Below are 18,640 nucleotides of genomic sequence, written 5' to 3'. Positions count from 1 at the left end.
TTGTGTGAAGCTACCTTCAAAGAGGAAAAAATGCACAAATGCTCAAAGTGAAAATGCATGAGGATAAACTGATGATGTCACTTCCTGTGTGTGTGTCCTCCAGGTAAGATGTGGCGGCGGCGCTCGGTGGTCCAGGCCTCTCAGGGCGACGGGCGGCCCTGCCCTCCTCAGGTGGAGCAGTGGAAGCCCTGCCCCGTCCGACCCTGCTACCGCTGGCAGTACAGCGACTGGTCCGAGTGCCGGGTGGAGGTACTGATCAATAAATCAGAACGTTATACCATAACCCATGAGGCTTTAAATATTGATGATCGTATCGACCTCTGTCAGCTGCAAGAAATGCAGCTTTGACAGTTCCCTGGCTCGGCTGAGATCAATACGCACACGAGTTTGAGCCAAAAGTTGATTCTGAAAGACGGAAATCTTGACACCTGGGGAGGAATAATTGAGTCTTTAGTATTGATGAGCAACCCCATCAAATCCCTACGCATAGTTATTCTGTGAGACGGACAGTAAAATATCAATCGAATGCACTTTTCATGCCGATACATTACTGTCAACCAATACCATCGCCAAGAGATCTGGCAGCCTTAACACTTCAATTTGAGTTGTGTGCCACCAGGTCACATTATTACAGCGGTCTGCTGCATCGCTTCGTGACAAGAAACAAAACTTTGCAGGTTTAATGGGACGACAGAAAGAGACACGTCACCTGCCATCATTCACTTAGGTCCCTTGTTCCTCTCCATTCGCTCCATCAAGTGTCCAACGATCAATAGAGAATTGTTAATGTGAAGCAGCACTCAGTACGGTGGACACAAACCATTGTGATGCCTTCAGATGTGATTTATGTCCGGAGTCGCTCTCTTTTGTTGATGAACTGAATCAAACTAAAGCCGAGACGTGAGTGAGTCGTTTTGGCTTTGATTTCAGAATCTGGAGTAAAAAATGAACGTTCCAATGTGTTCAGAAAGATAGCGTTGCATCACCTGATACGTGGTCTTGGTTGTGCTCAAGTCTAAATTAAACTAAATAAACTGAATATTCTCGATTAAGCTCTTTTTACCTATATCATGTCCATGGTGATTAGTTTTGAGTTGATAAAGGAAATCAATAAGCGGTAGTGCCTTTGAACTTCATTAGATGTCAGACGAGCTTTAAAGTGTTGTTAATGTTTTATACACTTGATGTTGTTTCAAACTATTTATTTATCCTCTACTCTGTTTATTGTAATTTGGACATGAAAGTAGTCTTTTTCTAAATAATGGTCACATTAATATGACATTTAAATGGCTAATGGTCTGGATTTGCAGCCATAGCTATAATTAACCAACATTAAGCTGTCAGCGAGTAGCTGTAGGTTCATGTAACTCCCCTCTCTCTCTCTCTCTCTCTCTCTCTCTCTCTCTCTCTCTCTCTCTCTGCGGGTTACTCATCATCGTCTTTCCTCTTCTGTGGTGTTCCTGTCCTGTCATCAGAGCGTGGTGTGTGGACACGGCATACGCTACAGAAACATGTCCTGCTTCGTGTCGGACGGCTCCGGCGACGGAGAAGGCAGCTTGGTGGACGAGGAGCAGTGCAGCAGCCTGGAGCCGGCCATCGACGGAGACAAACAGATCAGCCTGAAGGAGGCCTGCACCCTTCCCTGTCCAGGTAATACTATAAGCTGTGTTAGCACAGTAGGGATGCTTTCACAAGCTGTGAACCAAGATACACAGGCTACAAAAAAATTCAGTAATTCAAAGCTGATGCAATTGGGCTGCAATTAAGCTTTTTTTTTTTATAATAATAAATCAAATATTTCCTCAGCCTTTATTTCAAATATTGAATCATAAATGTCCCACACCAACAGCAGTAAACAAAGGCAGCGATGCACACAGCTTAGTCTTTAGTCTATTAAAAGGTGGGACACTGTTTAAAGTGTGTGTCAGTGTTTATAAAGCAGCACGTGGCCTAATTATCCCAGAGCGGGGAGGGGCCAGGCAGACGTAGCATCAGCTGCTAACAATCTGTACTTCAAATAATCAATAAATACCTGAATCGTCCCCAAATCAGTTAACCTCTCGACCCCTAGTCTTCATCTTAATGTTACATTAAACTCACTATTATTACGTTTGACGTTGTCGGACTACTGAACACAATTCTCCAAAGTTCAAGAGTTCAGAGCAGCGATGAACATCATGAGCGTCGGGGAGATTTTTGAAAAGTTGAATCTCAACTATTAAAGCGGTAGTGCGGCACTCTAAACAGAAGTCTAAGATTGTTTTTGCATTGCAGAGCTGCTCTCAGGTTCAAGCAGCAGAACACAGAAAGTCACTTTGCGATGCATAACACGGTCAACACTTGTCAGCGGTTTGATTTATATCGCAAAGCAGCCAATAAAAATACTTTTGTTACAGGGTGGATTTTATTATCTCTAACTGATAGCACTCAGTATCTGCTCATGACCTTTAAAATCAGAGGTGGGAGCATACCTGGAGGCAGAATAAATGGACTACATTAAGGCAGACACTGTTTTATGCTAGTTTAATTTACTGGTGAGTCTGTATTTCATTGCTCTGCTCTTCCCTGCCAAGGTAGTAAGCCTCCATTGTGCTCTATATACTTCCAGTTGTCTCCATTTTCTCCCGGTTAACTGGATGTCTGTACACAGTTCTTACAACGAAAGGATCTGAGATACCGTCGACGGCCATTTATTTTTTATCTCACAGTGAAAAGTCTCACGTGAAGAGAAAGGCGGGAGAAAACAGGAAATCTCCATATTTGACAGGCTGAAAACCGCATTCTCTCCCATTTAACCATTATGTAAATAGTTACAGATCATTGTTTTCTCAATCCACTAATCAATTAGTTGAGTAATCGTTGCAAAGAACTAGTGCAGCGGTCAGAAGACGATCCCTCACTGGCCTCCCACCAGCGATCACCGTTAGCTGCGTCTGTTGAAGCACCAGAGGCTCCGCTGTCAGGAACTAGTTTATGTTTGATGTGGAAGCCACAAACTATTCGGACCACCTGCTCTGTCTGTGAAATGGATCAGAGAGGCGAAACCAAATGGAAGCTGTGACCCCGTCAATTCAATTTATTCCATTTGTACAGTTTAGAAACATGGACGCAAAGTGATGAAAACACACACAGATAAAATAACACTGAGAAAAGGGTTGCAATCAATAATCTGTGTGGGCGAGATATCAAAACCCCTAAAGGCTTCTACAGAAGACAAGATGGCAAGCTGAGCGACAACCTCGCTGAATAACAATCTGCTGTGCTGTAAATGACAATAAATTGTAGATTTTATGCATTTATTCCTCTCACATCTCAATGGAGATGCTGATTGAGAGGAGAACCGACAGGAGTGTTTTCAGCGTTGATTATAGGCAGAGCTCCTTTCATTTGAGGTGCAGCTCAGAGCTCGGTGTGCTCACTATGAGGAAGTTAACGTGGCACATTTCAAGGATTCAAGGATAATTTATTGTCATTATGCAACACGACGAAATGCAGATGGAGTCCATTTGCTACACAAGAAAAACAGTAGTGCATTCCTTCAGTGCATCTTTGAACATGAACCAGGAGGAACGATACGATACGTGCAACGTATTTACTGCCATGAATGAGGATTTAAAGTTTTATTTAATGTTTATTGAGCAAAACTACATTTTTTGAATGTTATAAGTTGAAAGGCTCTGAAGAAGAGAGCTGACCGAGGTGTTTGGTAAATGTAACGTGTCTTCTGTAATGTTGGCGAGAGTTTCTGAAACCCAATCCACTTACAGAGCCGCTAACGTTACCCTGAGCTGTCTGGAACCAGCTTCCACACATGAGGTAAACACAACATACGGTGTTTGGTGATTAAACAACGACACCATCCTCTTAACGCCGCAATCACTCTGCTTCAACACGTGGAGATATCTTAAGTTCCATGGAGCAGAACGGATTAACTGTCTGTTAACTCTGCTTTCAGGCTGCACATAGTTTTGTGTGCTACACATGTGTTTTAAAGCCTTGTGTGATATACACCATCTAAACTGTGCATAGCTGTTAAGCTGAAGTGTAAAACCAGAACACAAGACCGATGTCATGTGGTTCCTGCCTCCACCCAACGCTTGTTAGTGCGCCATGTGTGCACACATTTTCAGCATGGGTAACCCCAGCAGGTAACGAACCCTCCGACCTGGCAGGGTTGGTGCTCCACCAACCGGCACAGGATGACTGTTTTTTATTTAGGTGAGTGATTAGGTCTTTGTGCTGAGCTGGACATCTGTTGTGATTTACATGATGAACGACAACGCAAAGCAAAAGCTGTGAGGTATTACACAGTACACAGATGCATAGTTTCATTTCATTACTGGGTTTATTAGCAAGTAACCGACCCCTCTGGCTTCTTGAGTCTACTGTAACTTTATCAGCATTAATTAGAAATCTTAAAATCAGAAGCGTATCATATTGTGTATACATACTGAGTATATTTGAATGTATTATTTATTTTATTGTGACCTCTCCCTCTTAATCTGATCTGTTGATGATATTTCTTCACACGTTCACCTGCTGTCAGGTTAACATACTGTTTGTTTCAACAGCACTGTTTCCATCATTACAACACTGAAGTCAAGTCGTACTTTAACGATGTCATGTTACTGTTATTACTTTTTAAAGAATTAGACGGTTCTACTATTCCTTTTTGTTTGGTATCAACATGCTGTCGCCATCTTTTCCTGCTATGTTTTTAATGTTAAATATCGATAAGACGTGTTTAAACGACATTAGTTTAGCACCAAACAAAGATTAAAAGTAGAGGCAGTTGGAATGAATGAGTGAACGAGACCAGTATTAGCAGATTGGTGATAACCTGCAGTGTCGTAATAATAATGTACTTGTACCTGAATTTACCATTTTGATGCTCCGATGTTGCAGCCTTGCTATAAAATACGATCATTTATCTCAAATAAAAGCAGCTATAACCTTTGTGTCCACTGAAGCCTTCATCTCTATAAGATATAAGTCCGATAGCATCAACGTAGCCTACTGACCCCGCGTTGATTGACGGTTGATGTCTCTGCTCTGCACTGCAAAAAAACAGCACGATATCCGCATTGCACTGAGGCTGTCGACCCTCAACCCTCCCCGAAAAAGAAGAGAGAGAGAGAATCTCACAGATGGGATTATCACGTTCTGGATCTGATGACTGGTTGTCAGGTGTTGTGACGGAGGCTTGTCAGCTGCTGGGTTTTCTGTAGTTTTGCAGTGTGGAGGGCAGACAGACAGGTGAGCTGGACTCTGTCCATCAGGCCGCCAACGCTTTACTGCCCTCCACACAACCGCAGCAATGCTCCTCACACTCTCCACATTGTGCTGCACATAAAGACGTGAATATCAGCATTTCTTTTGGGTAAATAGGGCAAATCTACAAACATTTCAAAGGGAAAAGATGGGAAACCGAACACCCAATTTGTGATTGAGCCTGATAAATAAGGGTGTGTTTTCACACACAGTGCAGCTGAAATATAAATCTCTTATTCTCCGTGTCAGCGGTCCCCGAAGGGAGCATTATTGTTTCTTGCTTCTGCCAAGAGACAAAATACAAATGTGGAGTTCATTTCCAAAAGTGATATGTGTCTATTTTGGTTCATCATTGATCTTTCATCATTCACTCTCTCTAGAACGTAGAGGACAAGAAATGTTCTCCTTTACCACGGTTTCATTTCATTTGACGCTTAGAGAGTGTGTGGCATGTGTTTCCACTGGCAGATTCCTCATTTTGTGAAAAAAAAAAAAAAAAAGCTCATCAGATGTCTGCTGGTCCCTGAGATGGAAAACACTGAGAAACGCTGCCCTAGATAACAAGTCAGTCCAACCCCCTTCTGCCAAACTGCAGGAGAGCTGAAGTATCAAACAGCAATCACAAGCACGGAGCGGTTTCTGTGCACGGACGTAGTGTGGTGCGGTTTGGGAGGAAATTCAAGGGCTGTTTGTGCAGGACCGGGGACAGCTTGGCAATTCTGGCAGGTTGCATCCACACACACACACACACACACACACACTTTAATACACTGCCACCCTTGACCCGTGGTCTATTTCTCCTGCTGTTTGATGAGCTGCACTTGTCAGCTGTGATCAAAAACAACCTGCACTCCCATCTCGCACGTACACCTTCCTCCTCCTGAAACTCTTCATCTCAACCGTCGCAATACGACGTGCACACCTCACCCAGATGAATCCATTCTCATCCATAGATGGACAGTGAAGTATTGCTTTAGCACTGCCAAAGTTGAAGATCTGATTTTCACCAGGACACCCACACTGACGCTGCAATGCAGATATCTTTGCATAGTTTAAAAGTAATTTAAAAGCTATGAAAATGAGTAATACAAGAAGATATAACAAGAGACTGAGGATGCAAGTAAATTAAAGGTGCTAAATTCAAATTTCAGAATATTAATTTAACAGCTAATTTCTTAGCGATATAGTGGAGTGATGGAGTCGATTTCCCTCTGTGTGCGTTGTAATCCGAGCTTCTCTGTGCTTTGTTTACGTAGGCGGGCTGGAATTTAACGCCTTTAAATGTGAAATTTAATTAAAAGACATTTGATCTGTTAAATCTAGATGTGAATTCTGAGATAGTACTGACTCCGTCAATTGGGGCCCTGATGGCAAAAACACCGTTCAGTCCTAAACTGTGGAGGAGCTGGACGGGCCGCCCTGAGGATCTGAGGTTGCACCCTTGTTTACAGGAAATTAAAAGATTTGTGATATGACTCAAAGCCAGACTGAGCAATTTCTGCACAGGTCATAGAGGTGTCCAACCTCAACGTGTTTAATTCCTTTATGAAGACCAAGCTGAATATGTAAGTTTGGTTATTGCACATCTAATCTAATTGATGGTAACACACACCTCACTGTAGTTTGGAGGTAGTGGCTTCAGACTTTTACGGTGCTGTTTTATTGTCTTACATTTCATCCGATGTACTTCGTCTCTTCTCCCTTGCAGGTGAATGCTACCTGATGGAGTGGTCGGACTGGAGCTCGTGCGTGAGCATCTGCGTGAAGGGGGCCGGCGTGGACTTCTGTTCGGTTCAGGTTCGCTCTCGAGCCGTGTTGGCCCAGGAGCCAGAAAACCTGCAGCTCTGTCCCGACCAGGCGTGGGAGTCTCAGCCCTGCTCAGGTGAGAGCACTTCTAATAAGTGCTAGCTCATTTCCGTACATGCAAATTAGCTCGCAAGCAAGCCAGCGGCCCCAAACTTTGATTCATCTATTCATTTTGCTTCGCCCGCATAGTCCTAATACGCATGATCATTGAGAAGTGCAGCCGGGAAACGTGATGGAGAATTCATCAGCTCCATCAGAGGGCTAACACAGAACGACACTTGCATTCAGGGTCATACCTGCAGGCTGTTTAGGCTTCCATCCATCTGAAGCTGCATGTTTGGACTGTGAAAGAAAACTGGAACACCAGGAGAAACCCACAGAGAGAGCATGTTGAGTGTGGGGAGAAGGGATTAGCGGGCTGGAATCGGATGAAGGTTTTCCTTCCTGCCAGGTGACGGTGCAAACCACTGATCCACCTCGGTAGCCAAACATTACGGGGGAAAACTAGAGCGCTAACTACAGCCATCACTCTGTGTTTCCATCTGTACGCTCGGTCCATCGCCGCTCTCCCAGTTGGGATTCCTCGAGTCAGATCTCCAAACGGAGGAAACACCCCCCGTGTGCTCGTTTACTGTTGTGATCTGTGCGGTTCCCCAGGCGGGTTAATCACCCATTAGGTGCAGCGTGGGCCTTGAGTCACTACCACCACCAAAGCGCAGCACACACGTTAGCCACCGGCTCATTCTGTAGAGCAGACACCCCCGTGCTTCACAGCATCACTCGAGGCTCGGGGGAGGAGGGGGGAGTGGCCCGGCAAGACCAGTGAAGGCGCAGGAGGAAGAGAGCTTGGAGGCAGGGGAAGAAGGAGGGCTATGACGGAGGAAGGAAGGCTAAGGAGATGGGGGAGGGGGGATCAAACAGTTACATTAAAAATTAATTTTGTGTGGGCGCCCCAGTAGCCTAATGGTTGTGGCACAAACCACATAAGCGCTTTGAGTCCTGTCTGTGGAGATCTGTGTTGCATCTGATACCCGTCTCTCTCCCACATGTTTCCTGTCTCTCCTCTTCTTTCTGCTCGGCGGGTCAGAACGGTTTGTTTTGCCACATGCGGAGGACAGCATGCCTGTTATCTGTACATACACATTCACACTGAACTAGTAGTTAATAAGAGCGATTATCTCTTTTCTATGAAATAAAATGTGAGATGTTATAAGTGATTCCACTTTGCAGCCACAAATAAAAACCATTACGCGATCAATCATCTGACCCACTTCCTCAACACGTACACGGTTGTTGCTGCACAACAGGTTTGTTACTGAACATGCGAGATTCCCTCTTCCCCTCCCCCGCATGCAAATCTCAGTCCGTTCATCTTACAAGTTAATTTCAACATTTTTTAAATGTTTTCTCAGATAAAAGACGAGCAGACGAAGCAGCTAAACATGGCAGTTAGCTAGTCTCTATGCTTATGTGCATAATATTAATAATACATGCTTTTATTATCATTATTATACTTTTATACCCACTGCTGCTGTTATTAACTACTCTCATTATATTACTAATGTATACCATATGCATTGGCTGTTGTAATTATAATATGTTGTTCATTGTGTGCACATCTATCACAGGGATCCTCCTCTGTTGCTCCCCCTACGGTTTCTCCCCGTTAAAGGGTTTTGTTTGGGGGTGTTCTGTTCCAATGTGAGGGTCCCGGGACAGAGGATGTCGTATGTTTACAAAATGTATTGAATTGAATTTATCATACAGCATATTATGTAGCCAGATAACGTGATTGCAGAGGTGCAGCTAGGCTGCGGGCGTGCTTACTTTGCTTATTAAAAGAACATCGTTGTTCCTGTCGCTGAATAACAAGTATTACGTGTTTGTTTATGATAATTTAGCACATTTCAGAAACAGCCTCTCCTGTACCAAGGCAAGGAAAGAGTGAGAAATGAGAAAAGTGAAGAAAGTATCGGGTGAAGTTGGTCCTGTGAAAGCTGCAGATAGAGCCGCGCCATCGGCCGGAGCAGTGTAGCCAGGCCGGCGGAGAATAGATCTTTCCTTTGTTCAAGGTTAAATTGTTAATTTTACGCTAGCCGAATGGGCCGGACCGATGATTGGTTACACAGACCTCCACAGGGAAATATGGCCATTTACTGCACTGATGGAGATATTGATAAAGTCATAATAGCATTGATAGAAAGTCATTAAGCAAAAGCTCTTAGTGAAGATTAAAACATTGAACTGGACCCTTCTGTGAAGACACACTGATAGTGATATTATGTGACAGCAGCCTATTATAGAACCATAACTTAGCAGCCGCTTTATTAATCCGTCACTCTCATGATTAATGGTCTTCACTGCAGACTCCCACTGTACAGTCTCTATAGATATTGATTCTTTTTTATTTCCTTCTCAGGGGGCGAATGTTACGAGTACAAATGGTTCAGCAGCGGTCGTCTCAACTCCACTCGGCCCTCAGTCTGGTGCCAGCGCTCCGACGGACTCAACGTTACCGGTAAGCAGCTGTTGAGTTGCAGTTTAATCATAAAACACTGACGGCACAAATATTCACGTTTGAGATGCTGGAACTAGAGATTATTAGACTACAGCTCTAAAAACAAAGAGGAAACAAACCTCAGTCCGTATGTGTTGGTGGCGAGAGGTTGTAAGTGCACCTTGGTGGTTTATTTAAAACAGTCAAACATTCCTCGACACTGTTTGAAATGATTAGCAGTGAAGCTGACTTCATCTGAAACGTTACAGCAGCTCTACGGCTCAACGTTGAGTCTATATCAGTGAGCGTCGGTTTTATGTGGGAGGTAGAATTGACACGAAATATGTCAGAAATATAACAAACTGTTCTAAAAAAAAACCAACCAGGGACATTTCTATAAGAAGCGAAGGTGGGCGATGGCAGACTGCAGCTATTCATCTCTGCATTACACATGAACATGTCGTACACCTGGCTACATCGGCTATATTGATTTATAGATGCATGCGGGTTATTTAAGAAAATAATATGAAACATGTACATGTTCTTACTTGAGGTGACACTAGTACTGAGAGCAGCACATCTACCACAGCACACAGATGGTGTTGATGTTCATTGCGTTCCCTAAAAACCTGATGACTTTGATCCTGTCGTCTTCTCACCCACAGGAGGTTGTCCTCCTCTGAACCCTCCAGTGGACAACAGCTCCTGTGAGCCTCCCTGTCTCATGCCGAAGTCCTTCTGCAGTGAGGTGAGCGGCTCTTTCCTCTCGTACCACCTGTCCTGACAGCAAAACAAAAGAATGAATAGATTATCTTGTAGAGAACAGCGTAAACAGCGTAAAAACATTGCTATAGACGTGAACATGGAAGCACAGGTTCTCTGGGTGAATGTCAGTGTCTCTACTCACCGTGACACACTGCTGCCACAATTTAATTTGAATGCAGCAGGGAATGAAATGATGGCAGCATGAAGATGTAAAAGCCATTTTCTCGCAGTGTCACTCAGCCGTGCGGCATCAAAATGAGGATAACAGTGTCTGTGCTCACCAGATACAGCAGCTGGTGGATCTAAAGGTTTGTCCTTACTGATAGCTTGTATGTTTTGAAACTGGCAGTAAAGGCTGGGTATCAGCCGTATTGGTTTGTAGAGCAGACAGACTTAATAACCACAGAGTAAAAGCAGGTCACAATCATCTGATGAGATGTCAGCGTAGGACTTCTGAGGTCACCGGTTCAATCCCCGGACCGGCACGACAAATACACTCCAGTTTATTGGGTACAGCGAAAACAAATGCAGTGCTGCGATGAATCCTACCTTAATAAATGTTCTATTCAGTTTATGTTGAAACCCTTTTAGAGAGGCGTTGATTCAAATGTACGACCACTTTGGAGGATGTAGTTTGTGTTTCTAATATTTTGTCCACCCATTTGTTTTAGGCCAAATAACAGAAACACCTCTCCGTATAATAAATACAGTTCACAGACATGCTCTGAATGGTTTTGGAAGCTGATGTATTTATCTTAAACAGTGTCAGGTCGGTGACTCTACCACACCAACCCCCTCTAGATTCATTCCCTTCCATGCAGACATGGCCCATCACTTCCTTGATGTACTGTAGCTGCAGTTAAAACCAAACATGATTCTGCGCTGCCCCCTGCAGGCCGGTATATGCATGTGCGAGGAGGGCTTCACAGAGGTGCTGTCGTCCACCGGGCAGCTGGACCAGTGCGCCCCCATCCCGATCCTGGAGATCCCCACAGCGGGGGACAAGAAGGGGGATGTGAAGACCAGTCGTGCCATTAACCCCACCTCGCCATCCACCATCCAGCCTGGACGCACCGGGCGGACCTGGTACCTGCAGCCTTACGGACCAGGTCAGACCACATGACCACACTCACGATTAGTCCCGATGTACGCTAGTTCTTACCAAATGACTTCTCTTCACAGTGCTCACAACACAATTACAAATGCAAGAGACACATCCAGGCGTAAAGAATTGTGTTTTGTTGCTGTCAAATGAAAACCGTTAATCTCTTAACTGTCATGTTTGTGGAACTAACTCAGCCTTAATGTACTCTTCAGAGGCTCCTATCTCCCAGCCGTCACCACGCGATTACAAACACCGCCAAATAACAAAGAGTCAGAAACGTAGTGGAAGTCAAAAGGATACCGACGTGGCTCGTTTATATTTTGAGAAATGTTAGTTTGAGAGTTTTATTACCTCACAAAGATAAAATCTAACACTTCCAGGTAATGACGACTGTAAATCAGACCTGTAATGCACTCAAATAGTCATCTTACCGAGATCGATGGTGGTAAATAAGCACACAGCATTTCTAAAGCTACCACTTGCAATCATTACCTGAAGGCCTTTTATTTGTGTGCAAGTTTTAAGTTCAGGTTCAATTCAATGAATTAGTACAGCCCAATATCACAGATCACCTCAGATGGCTTCACAATCTGTCCTACATTCGTACAACATCCTCCGTCTTTGGGCGCTCGCGCTCGATAAAGAAAAACCCCCCAAGAACCCGTCAGGAACTTGTAGACTTTAGAATATTCCTACTTTCACTGCTCGATAAGAAAAACAAGTGCCCACTATGTCTGTTTAAGTTCATCTGAAGGGAAAAGGTTTATTTTCTGCAGAGCAGCGTGTAATCCTTGAGGTAAAGTTAAGGCGTAAAGCCGAGAGGTTTTCACATGACAACAGCAGAATGCACTTTACATTCAGTTTGTGTTCGGCAGACTTGGTCTCATTAACACGCTAGCATACATTGAAAACAAAAGATGCATCAGACGTGTTGTCAGTGTGTTCCGGTCGGCTCTGGTGCACGTTGGAACCTGCTCTGAGCTGCTGCTACATTAACATTTGAGAACTGCATCTGCACACTTGTGTCGTGACTGATGGTGCATGACAGCAACAGAAACGTTTAGGATGCAAGAGTGCAGAACAGATTGAGTTAACGTCTGTCAGGAGCAGGCGGGAACCCTCGTATCGTTTATCTTCCAAACGTTTGCTTGTTTTTGCCGCACACTTCTTGCTAGTATTCTTCATTACAGTAAGATCTGAAATGTGTTTTTTCCTGATGAAAAAAGGTAATACTTATAACTTCTACAGTTTAATGTCATTGTATGAACCAGGTACCAATGAAAGACTCGCACGTAGGTACAGTGGTAGAAAAGAACTGGGCATTGTAGATAAAAGGAGGAATGCATTTTATCCTACAGTTCCTAAAGTACAGAAGAACGAGCATTAAAGTACCAGAAGGAGAAGTACTGTTATTTCACAATAACATATATTTCATTATTGGATTATAATCATTGATCCATTAATGTGTGAGCATCAGTAATGTTGCAGCTGGTAAACGTGGAGCAAATTTTAACGACTTTTACTACAAACTGTCGAGGAGCTCGATATCTAAATAAGAAGACATCTTTTTATTTTTGCGTAACTTGAACTCGTTATTCTTGGAGATACTGAGAATTGACTAAAAGATTATAAAAATGTTTTAGTAAAAAGTGTGCAAGTTTAGCATGAAAATATGTTGCCTGTTGTCTTCGGTTTGTCTGTGTTTACATGATTCCTATCAGTTGATTTAACTTTAGCTTTGAAATTAGCCTCCGATGAACCTCTGGACCTTAATCCAATCATGAGAAGATGTTCTGTTGTTAATGTTGTTGCTCCACTGTACCAGTAGGAACCAGTAAGTGTTTTAATGGGACCTGATTCATACAATATGATTCACACTGTAAATTACGTGCTGCATTTTCTATAAAGTGCGCCTGGGAGACAGAAGAAGCAGCAGCAGCAGCAGCGACATGTTTAAGCTCTCACAGAATGAATTGTTGCAGCTTTTTACGGCTGTCAGTGTAACGAGACAGACGAACTGACGAGCCTCCTCCTCCACAGATGGGAAGCTGAAGATGTGGGTGTATGGTGTAGCAGCCGGAGCCTTTGTGCTCCTCATATTCATAGTGTCTATGATATACCTAGCTTGGTGAGTTGACGAGTTTCATTCCCCCTATTTATCATTATCCTCATTCATGAAACCAAAAAACCATTTGTCCCTCAACCTTTGAGTCTCCCTGTCCTCCACCCACCCTCACACCACCGTCTTTTGTTTTATTGACTTCCTGTTTGCTTCCTTCATGCCGTCCTCTTGTGTGAGAGCAGCAGCTCCTGTGCCAAAGTGTATCGCTCTCTTAAGGCCCAAGAGTCTGACGCCAATGGGATGGCGGTCTTGATGGGCCAAAATGCACATGAGATGATTTACACCTGTCCCGATTGCCAAGAGCTGGCTCAGAGCCGTAGCAGCAGCAGCTAATGAGGATGTGGAGGGTCTACCCCACCTCCCCTCCCCTGTATAAGCACCTGCAGTCCTTGACTTTCTAAGGTGTCACATGTCCTGCCCGACTAGCTGAGTGAAGGTGCAGGTGAGGACAAACCACCCAGGAACATTTAGTTTAGTATGTGTAGACCTTTAGAGCGCGTAGAGCACGTCGATGGTGGTGCCGGTTGATTGTTTTAGTATGTTCTGTTTATACCAGCTCTTAAAAGTGACCCACATCTGATTGTGTTCCGACCTTAAACATTTGATTCATGCTCAAAGCAACTCACACATATTGTCATTGATTCTTTTTTTGGGCTGTGTAAGCATACTGGTACATTAGAGTTGTCACTGTTTACGTTAACTCAAAGATGGCAAATATCTCATCGCTAACATATTTGAATCCACATATGGTCCTTTATCACACACGATGAGATATATTTTAACATATGTCTCATGTGAGCAATCAAACAAACAATCGTGGGTCCCTTTAACCAGAGGGTGTAAACAGAATGTACTGTATTAGCATATTAGCTTAGCATAGTATCCCTTGGTAACACCAGCGGAGGGAGGAGGTATTTAAAAAAAAACACCAAAGAAGTATATTTATTGTCCCATAGGGAGTATGATTTCACAGCTAGTACACAGAAACATAGATATACACATATCAACATACAGATGATATAGACACTACACACAACTTCATGCATTCATTAATTTATTTATAGAAGCAAAACGTACTTCAGTATCAAAACTAAAAAATACATTTAAGAGCATTTTAATGTGGAGCCAGTTGGTATACTGCTTGGTGTACTCCTTGGTGTACTACTCGTTAAATTAGTAGTATAGTGCTGCATCGTAGCATATTACATGTTTTACAACATGTAACTACAAGTTTAAAGAGAAACTGGAGTAAAAAGTACAATATTTTCCTTTGAAATAAGGTGGAAGTATAAAGAAGCAGAAAATATAAATACTCACGCACAGTTTCAACATACTTGTACTTAAGTACTTTCCTCCACTGGGTAACTCTTAATGTCATCAGGAGAATGAGCCTGTGAACACTTACACATCACATTGTGTGTTCAGACAAAGATGTAAACTACACGGTGTTTACACCAAGTTTCCGTTCGTTAATATAATTGTAATATAGATTATTTAGAGCTGTAGTATAGTAGTACGTATAGCACAGATCAGTCTACAGCAGCAGACACATGGGGATGAATGCAGGAAACAGAGACGTGGATGCTGCTGCATGATGTCATGCTGCCCCCTTGTGGCTGTAAGAGGAAGTAGAGCGACACATTCCATCTTCATTTCCTCCCATTTCATCTCCCGCCAAATCAAGAGCTCATTAACCTCGTTACACATGAAGCGTATTGATGTCATTTCTCTGTATTCAGCTTCCTAGAGTGTACATTCTTACATTTCTTTAGTAATATTATTAGTTTGTTGATCAACATTCATCCATTTATTTATTTAAATGTGACCGTTTGCAGTTTTACTTTGACTTGCATGATATTGAAGCGGTACTTCTGGAGGTCGGACTGTTGATCTGAAGTTGTACAGTGCGTCACTCGCAGCTCTGGGTGAATGCAAAGAGCATTATCAACCATTTGCTGAAAATGTTATGGACAAAATGTTGAATTGAGAAAACTAATTGGTTATAAAAGCAATCATCAGCTGCCATAGTTTACATTACATTACGTTATGTTATATCATAGTAGTCCAATCAGTAAGAGAAAGCCAATACTGTTGCCGTCTGTCTGAATGTTTGCTTACATTTGGTTTATTACATCCCAGAAACTTCAGAGACATTTATTTTGATCGTCTAACAACTTTCCAGAATTTATATTTCTAAGCATTTCCATCGTCTGGAGATCACACGTCTCTGTGCTCTTTGGGGAGATGTTTCGTGAACATATTATTTGTGTTTAGAAGTAATAATTGGACCGTTCTGCACCAATAAGTGGCTGAAACTTCAGATACAAAATGGGAACAAATTAGATTTAACAAAAGAGACAAGAACTGAATATTAGTTTTTCTGTCTTTCACAGCCGTTCTCCAGAGCAGCGCTTCTTCAGAGTTTCAGAAAACAAGGACACGATTCAGGGTGAAAGTGCATAAATACAACTAAATATATTTTCCGTCTCACTTTCACAATAAACTGCAAAGTTATCCAACGAAATGTATATAAGCACTAGCTAACATTTATTATGACTATATTGTGACTTTTTAATGATATTGTTATGACGTAATATACTATTACTATTAATGTCTTTCTTCGACATGCTATTCTGACTTCTTAATGGAATACATATTCATGACAGTCAAGAGTCGAGGTCCAACGTTTCTTCATTAGTACACAAAGGTGGATTTGCTGAGCAGATGGACTTCTCAGTGTTGCAGGTTTAAAGAAGAAGAGATTACAGCAATACAGGATTAGAAGTAGTGTAGTGCGCCATAAAAAAGTAAATTGCCATTAGAAGCACTTTTCCCTTTTAAGAACTATGCTCTAGAGAGATGGATGTAAAATGTATTTAATATACACTTTATTACAAGAAGCCAAATTGTATACAATCCACAACTGACAGCTCAGAGATGTGTCCTCTAAAGGTGCAGCGGCCGCAAACTACATGAACAGTGAAAGTATGAGAGAAACAGACAACTTTCTAGACTGATCAGCAGTAAACGCACTAGTGCAGGTGCTGTTACTACACAGTCGGTGTGGCGGTTCACTCCGGGATCGGGGGATTATTTCGAGCGTCACTCTGACTCTGTTTTCATCTTTCCACACAGCAAAAAGCCAAAGAGACCTCAGAGACAGAGGCAACAGAACAACCGACTAAAACCTCTGACTCTGGCCTACGACGGGGACACGGACATGTAGTCCTCCAGGAGACGGAGACCCACTTTCATCACGCCGTCGAGGGGAGGGACACGGATGTTTGCAGCGTGAATGGACACGTCACAGAGCGGAGACATTACAGTAAATCCTCTTACGGCAGAGACAGTGGTGGGGTTTATCCATTTCAAGTAGAGCTCCATTCAATCACCCGTTCTAAAGTATTTTCTTTTGCAAGAGCCTTCGTGACCTTCCACCGTGTTCAATGAAATGCCTTTTTATTTATCTTTTTCACATCCACTTAAAAGAAGAGATTCAGCTGCAGGAGTCTGGATGCAGAAGACACTGTCTCTGAAGCTCCAACTCTTCCCCCGCGCTTTTCCGCTTGTCCCTAAAAATGCTGAGTAGCTGGAGGCTTAGGATGCTCTGCCGGTTCGTACGTTGCCAAAAGTCACCGCGGGGAAGAGGAGGAGGGAGAGGAAAATCTCCATAAAAAGGTTTGGATTCCTTTTTTCTCAATCCTCAACTGGGTTCTGACTCAAATCTCTTCCACGGTCTTCAACAAAAGGGAGGCATTTCTTCTCTTTTTTCTGCTTGATTTAGAGGCACACGGGCCTGTGTTTGTGGGATAAACAGATCTGATGGAGTTGTTTATGGAAACTACAGCCTCTCTGCCTCCACCCTCTTTGTTTCAGGCTCTACATTGCACTATATTAGTGCAGCATGATATGCACATGTGACTTCTACCTTCTCTTGCCATAGAACACTGCCTCTTCCACAGAGAAGCCCACCGAGCAGCGGAACAGCTACCAACACTCAAAGAAAAACAACGGCAACGGCAAAAGATATTTTGATGTCACATTCTACAAAACAGATGTGGATCTCAAGTGAATATATGTATAGAGTTTATTTCTCACAACTGATTTTTTGGGTTGTAGTAAAGTACCTTTTGTGGTTTGTAGATTTTGTCTGGTGTTATCACTTTTATTCCTGCCCAGATCAGATCATTAAAGATTTATCTATGATATCAGCAGGGGACTTCATTTAATGAATCGCCGGCTTTAAAGTTATTTTTACCCATAAAAATTCAGATTCAATTAAAAAAAAAAAATCTCTGCTTTTGTTTACCATTGTGGAAAAGCTGAAACTTTGCAGCAATTAAAGAAAAAGAAAGAACAATAAATTTAAACCATTCATGTCATGCAAATGTCATTTCTGCCTTACTGACGATAACTAAGTACTAACAGTGCTGTAATAGAGTATTAATACTTGAATGGGGCACATTATATTACATGTACACATAAAGAAAACTACATTTTCTTTTGGGGTCACTTAGCAAAGTACACCTGAGTTTTTAACAGGTTTTCACATAGTGATGCGTATCTTAGGTGCTCTGTCGTCACTACATGAAGTGAAATATAGATTTAAAGAAACGATCTGTACAAAGAAACGATGCGTGTTAATAACAATAAGAGTTCAACGTAAAAGCAAACTGGTGTGGAGAATGTTTACTTTTCTTTGTGGGATTTTGTAAATAACAGCAATTTTTTTATTTTTTTGGAGAAAAAAAAAATCTAAGTATGTGTACATTCATTTTGTATTGCACAGAAAATGTTTAGTTTGAATATTGCGAAGTGGGTGTGTGATATTGCTGATTGTTGTGATCATGATGCAAGTTGTATGTTGTGAAAAAAAAAAAAAAAAACCGAAAAGAGGAAAGGCTCGGCCGTGTCTGTACAGGTTGTTTACGTGTGTGGGAAGAATTACTGACAATAAATAACAACATGGTTGTAAACACACACAGACATCTTTGTAATTTTATTTATATGTTCACAAGAGAGCTTAATGTTCAAAACTGGCATTATAGGATACGGCTCGTGTTTTCTTACATAT

At 42.4% G+C, this 18,640-nt stretch overlaps 1 protein-coding gene across 1 annotated transcript in view; it reads left to right on the top strand.

The window, feature by feature from the left end:
• thsd7ab (thrombospondin, type I, domain containing 7Ab) overlaps positions 1 to 18,546 on the top strand; it is a gene marked incomplete at its 5' end in the record, with an annotated part of 77,208 nt that extends 58,662 nt beyond the window's left edge. The window contains 8 exons of the mRNA XM_031867352.1: positions 104 to 249; positions 1,476 to 1,650; positions 6,980 to 7,153; positions 9,497 to 9,595; positions 10,240 to 10,322; positions 11,235 to 11,448; positions 13,485 to 13,572; positions 16,702 to 18,546. Coding sequence (XP_031723212.1) covers positions 104 to 249; positions 1,476 to 1,650; positions 6,980 to 7,153; positions 9,497 to 9,595; positions 10,240 to 10,322; positions 11,235 to 11,448; positions 13,485 to 13,572; positions 16,702 to 16,792 — 1,070 coding nt within the window. The remainder of the gene's footprint in view (positions 1 to 103; positions 250 to 1,475; positions 1,651 to 6,979; positions 7,154 to 9,496; positions 9,596 to 10,239; positions 10,323 to 11,234; positions 11,449 to 13,484; positions 13,573 to 16,701) is intronic.
• Positions 18,547 to 18,640: the final 94 nt, after the last annotated feature.

The sequence above is a fragment of the Anarrhichthys ocellatus genome, unplaced genomic scaffold, assembly GCF_004355925.1.
Source record: "Anarrhichthys ocellatus isolate YVR2014 unplaced genomic scaffold, GSC_Weel_1.0 scaffold39, whole genome shotgun sequence".
NCBI lineage: Eukaryota > Metazoa > Chordata > Actinopteri > Perciformes > Anarhichadidae > Anarrhichthys > Anarrhichthys ocellatus.
Note: the sequence above shows the minus strand (reverse complement) of the source record. Positions and strands in the feature narration are given on the sequence as shown.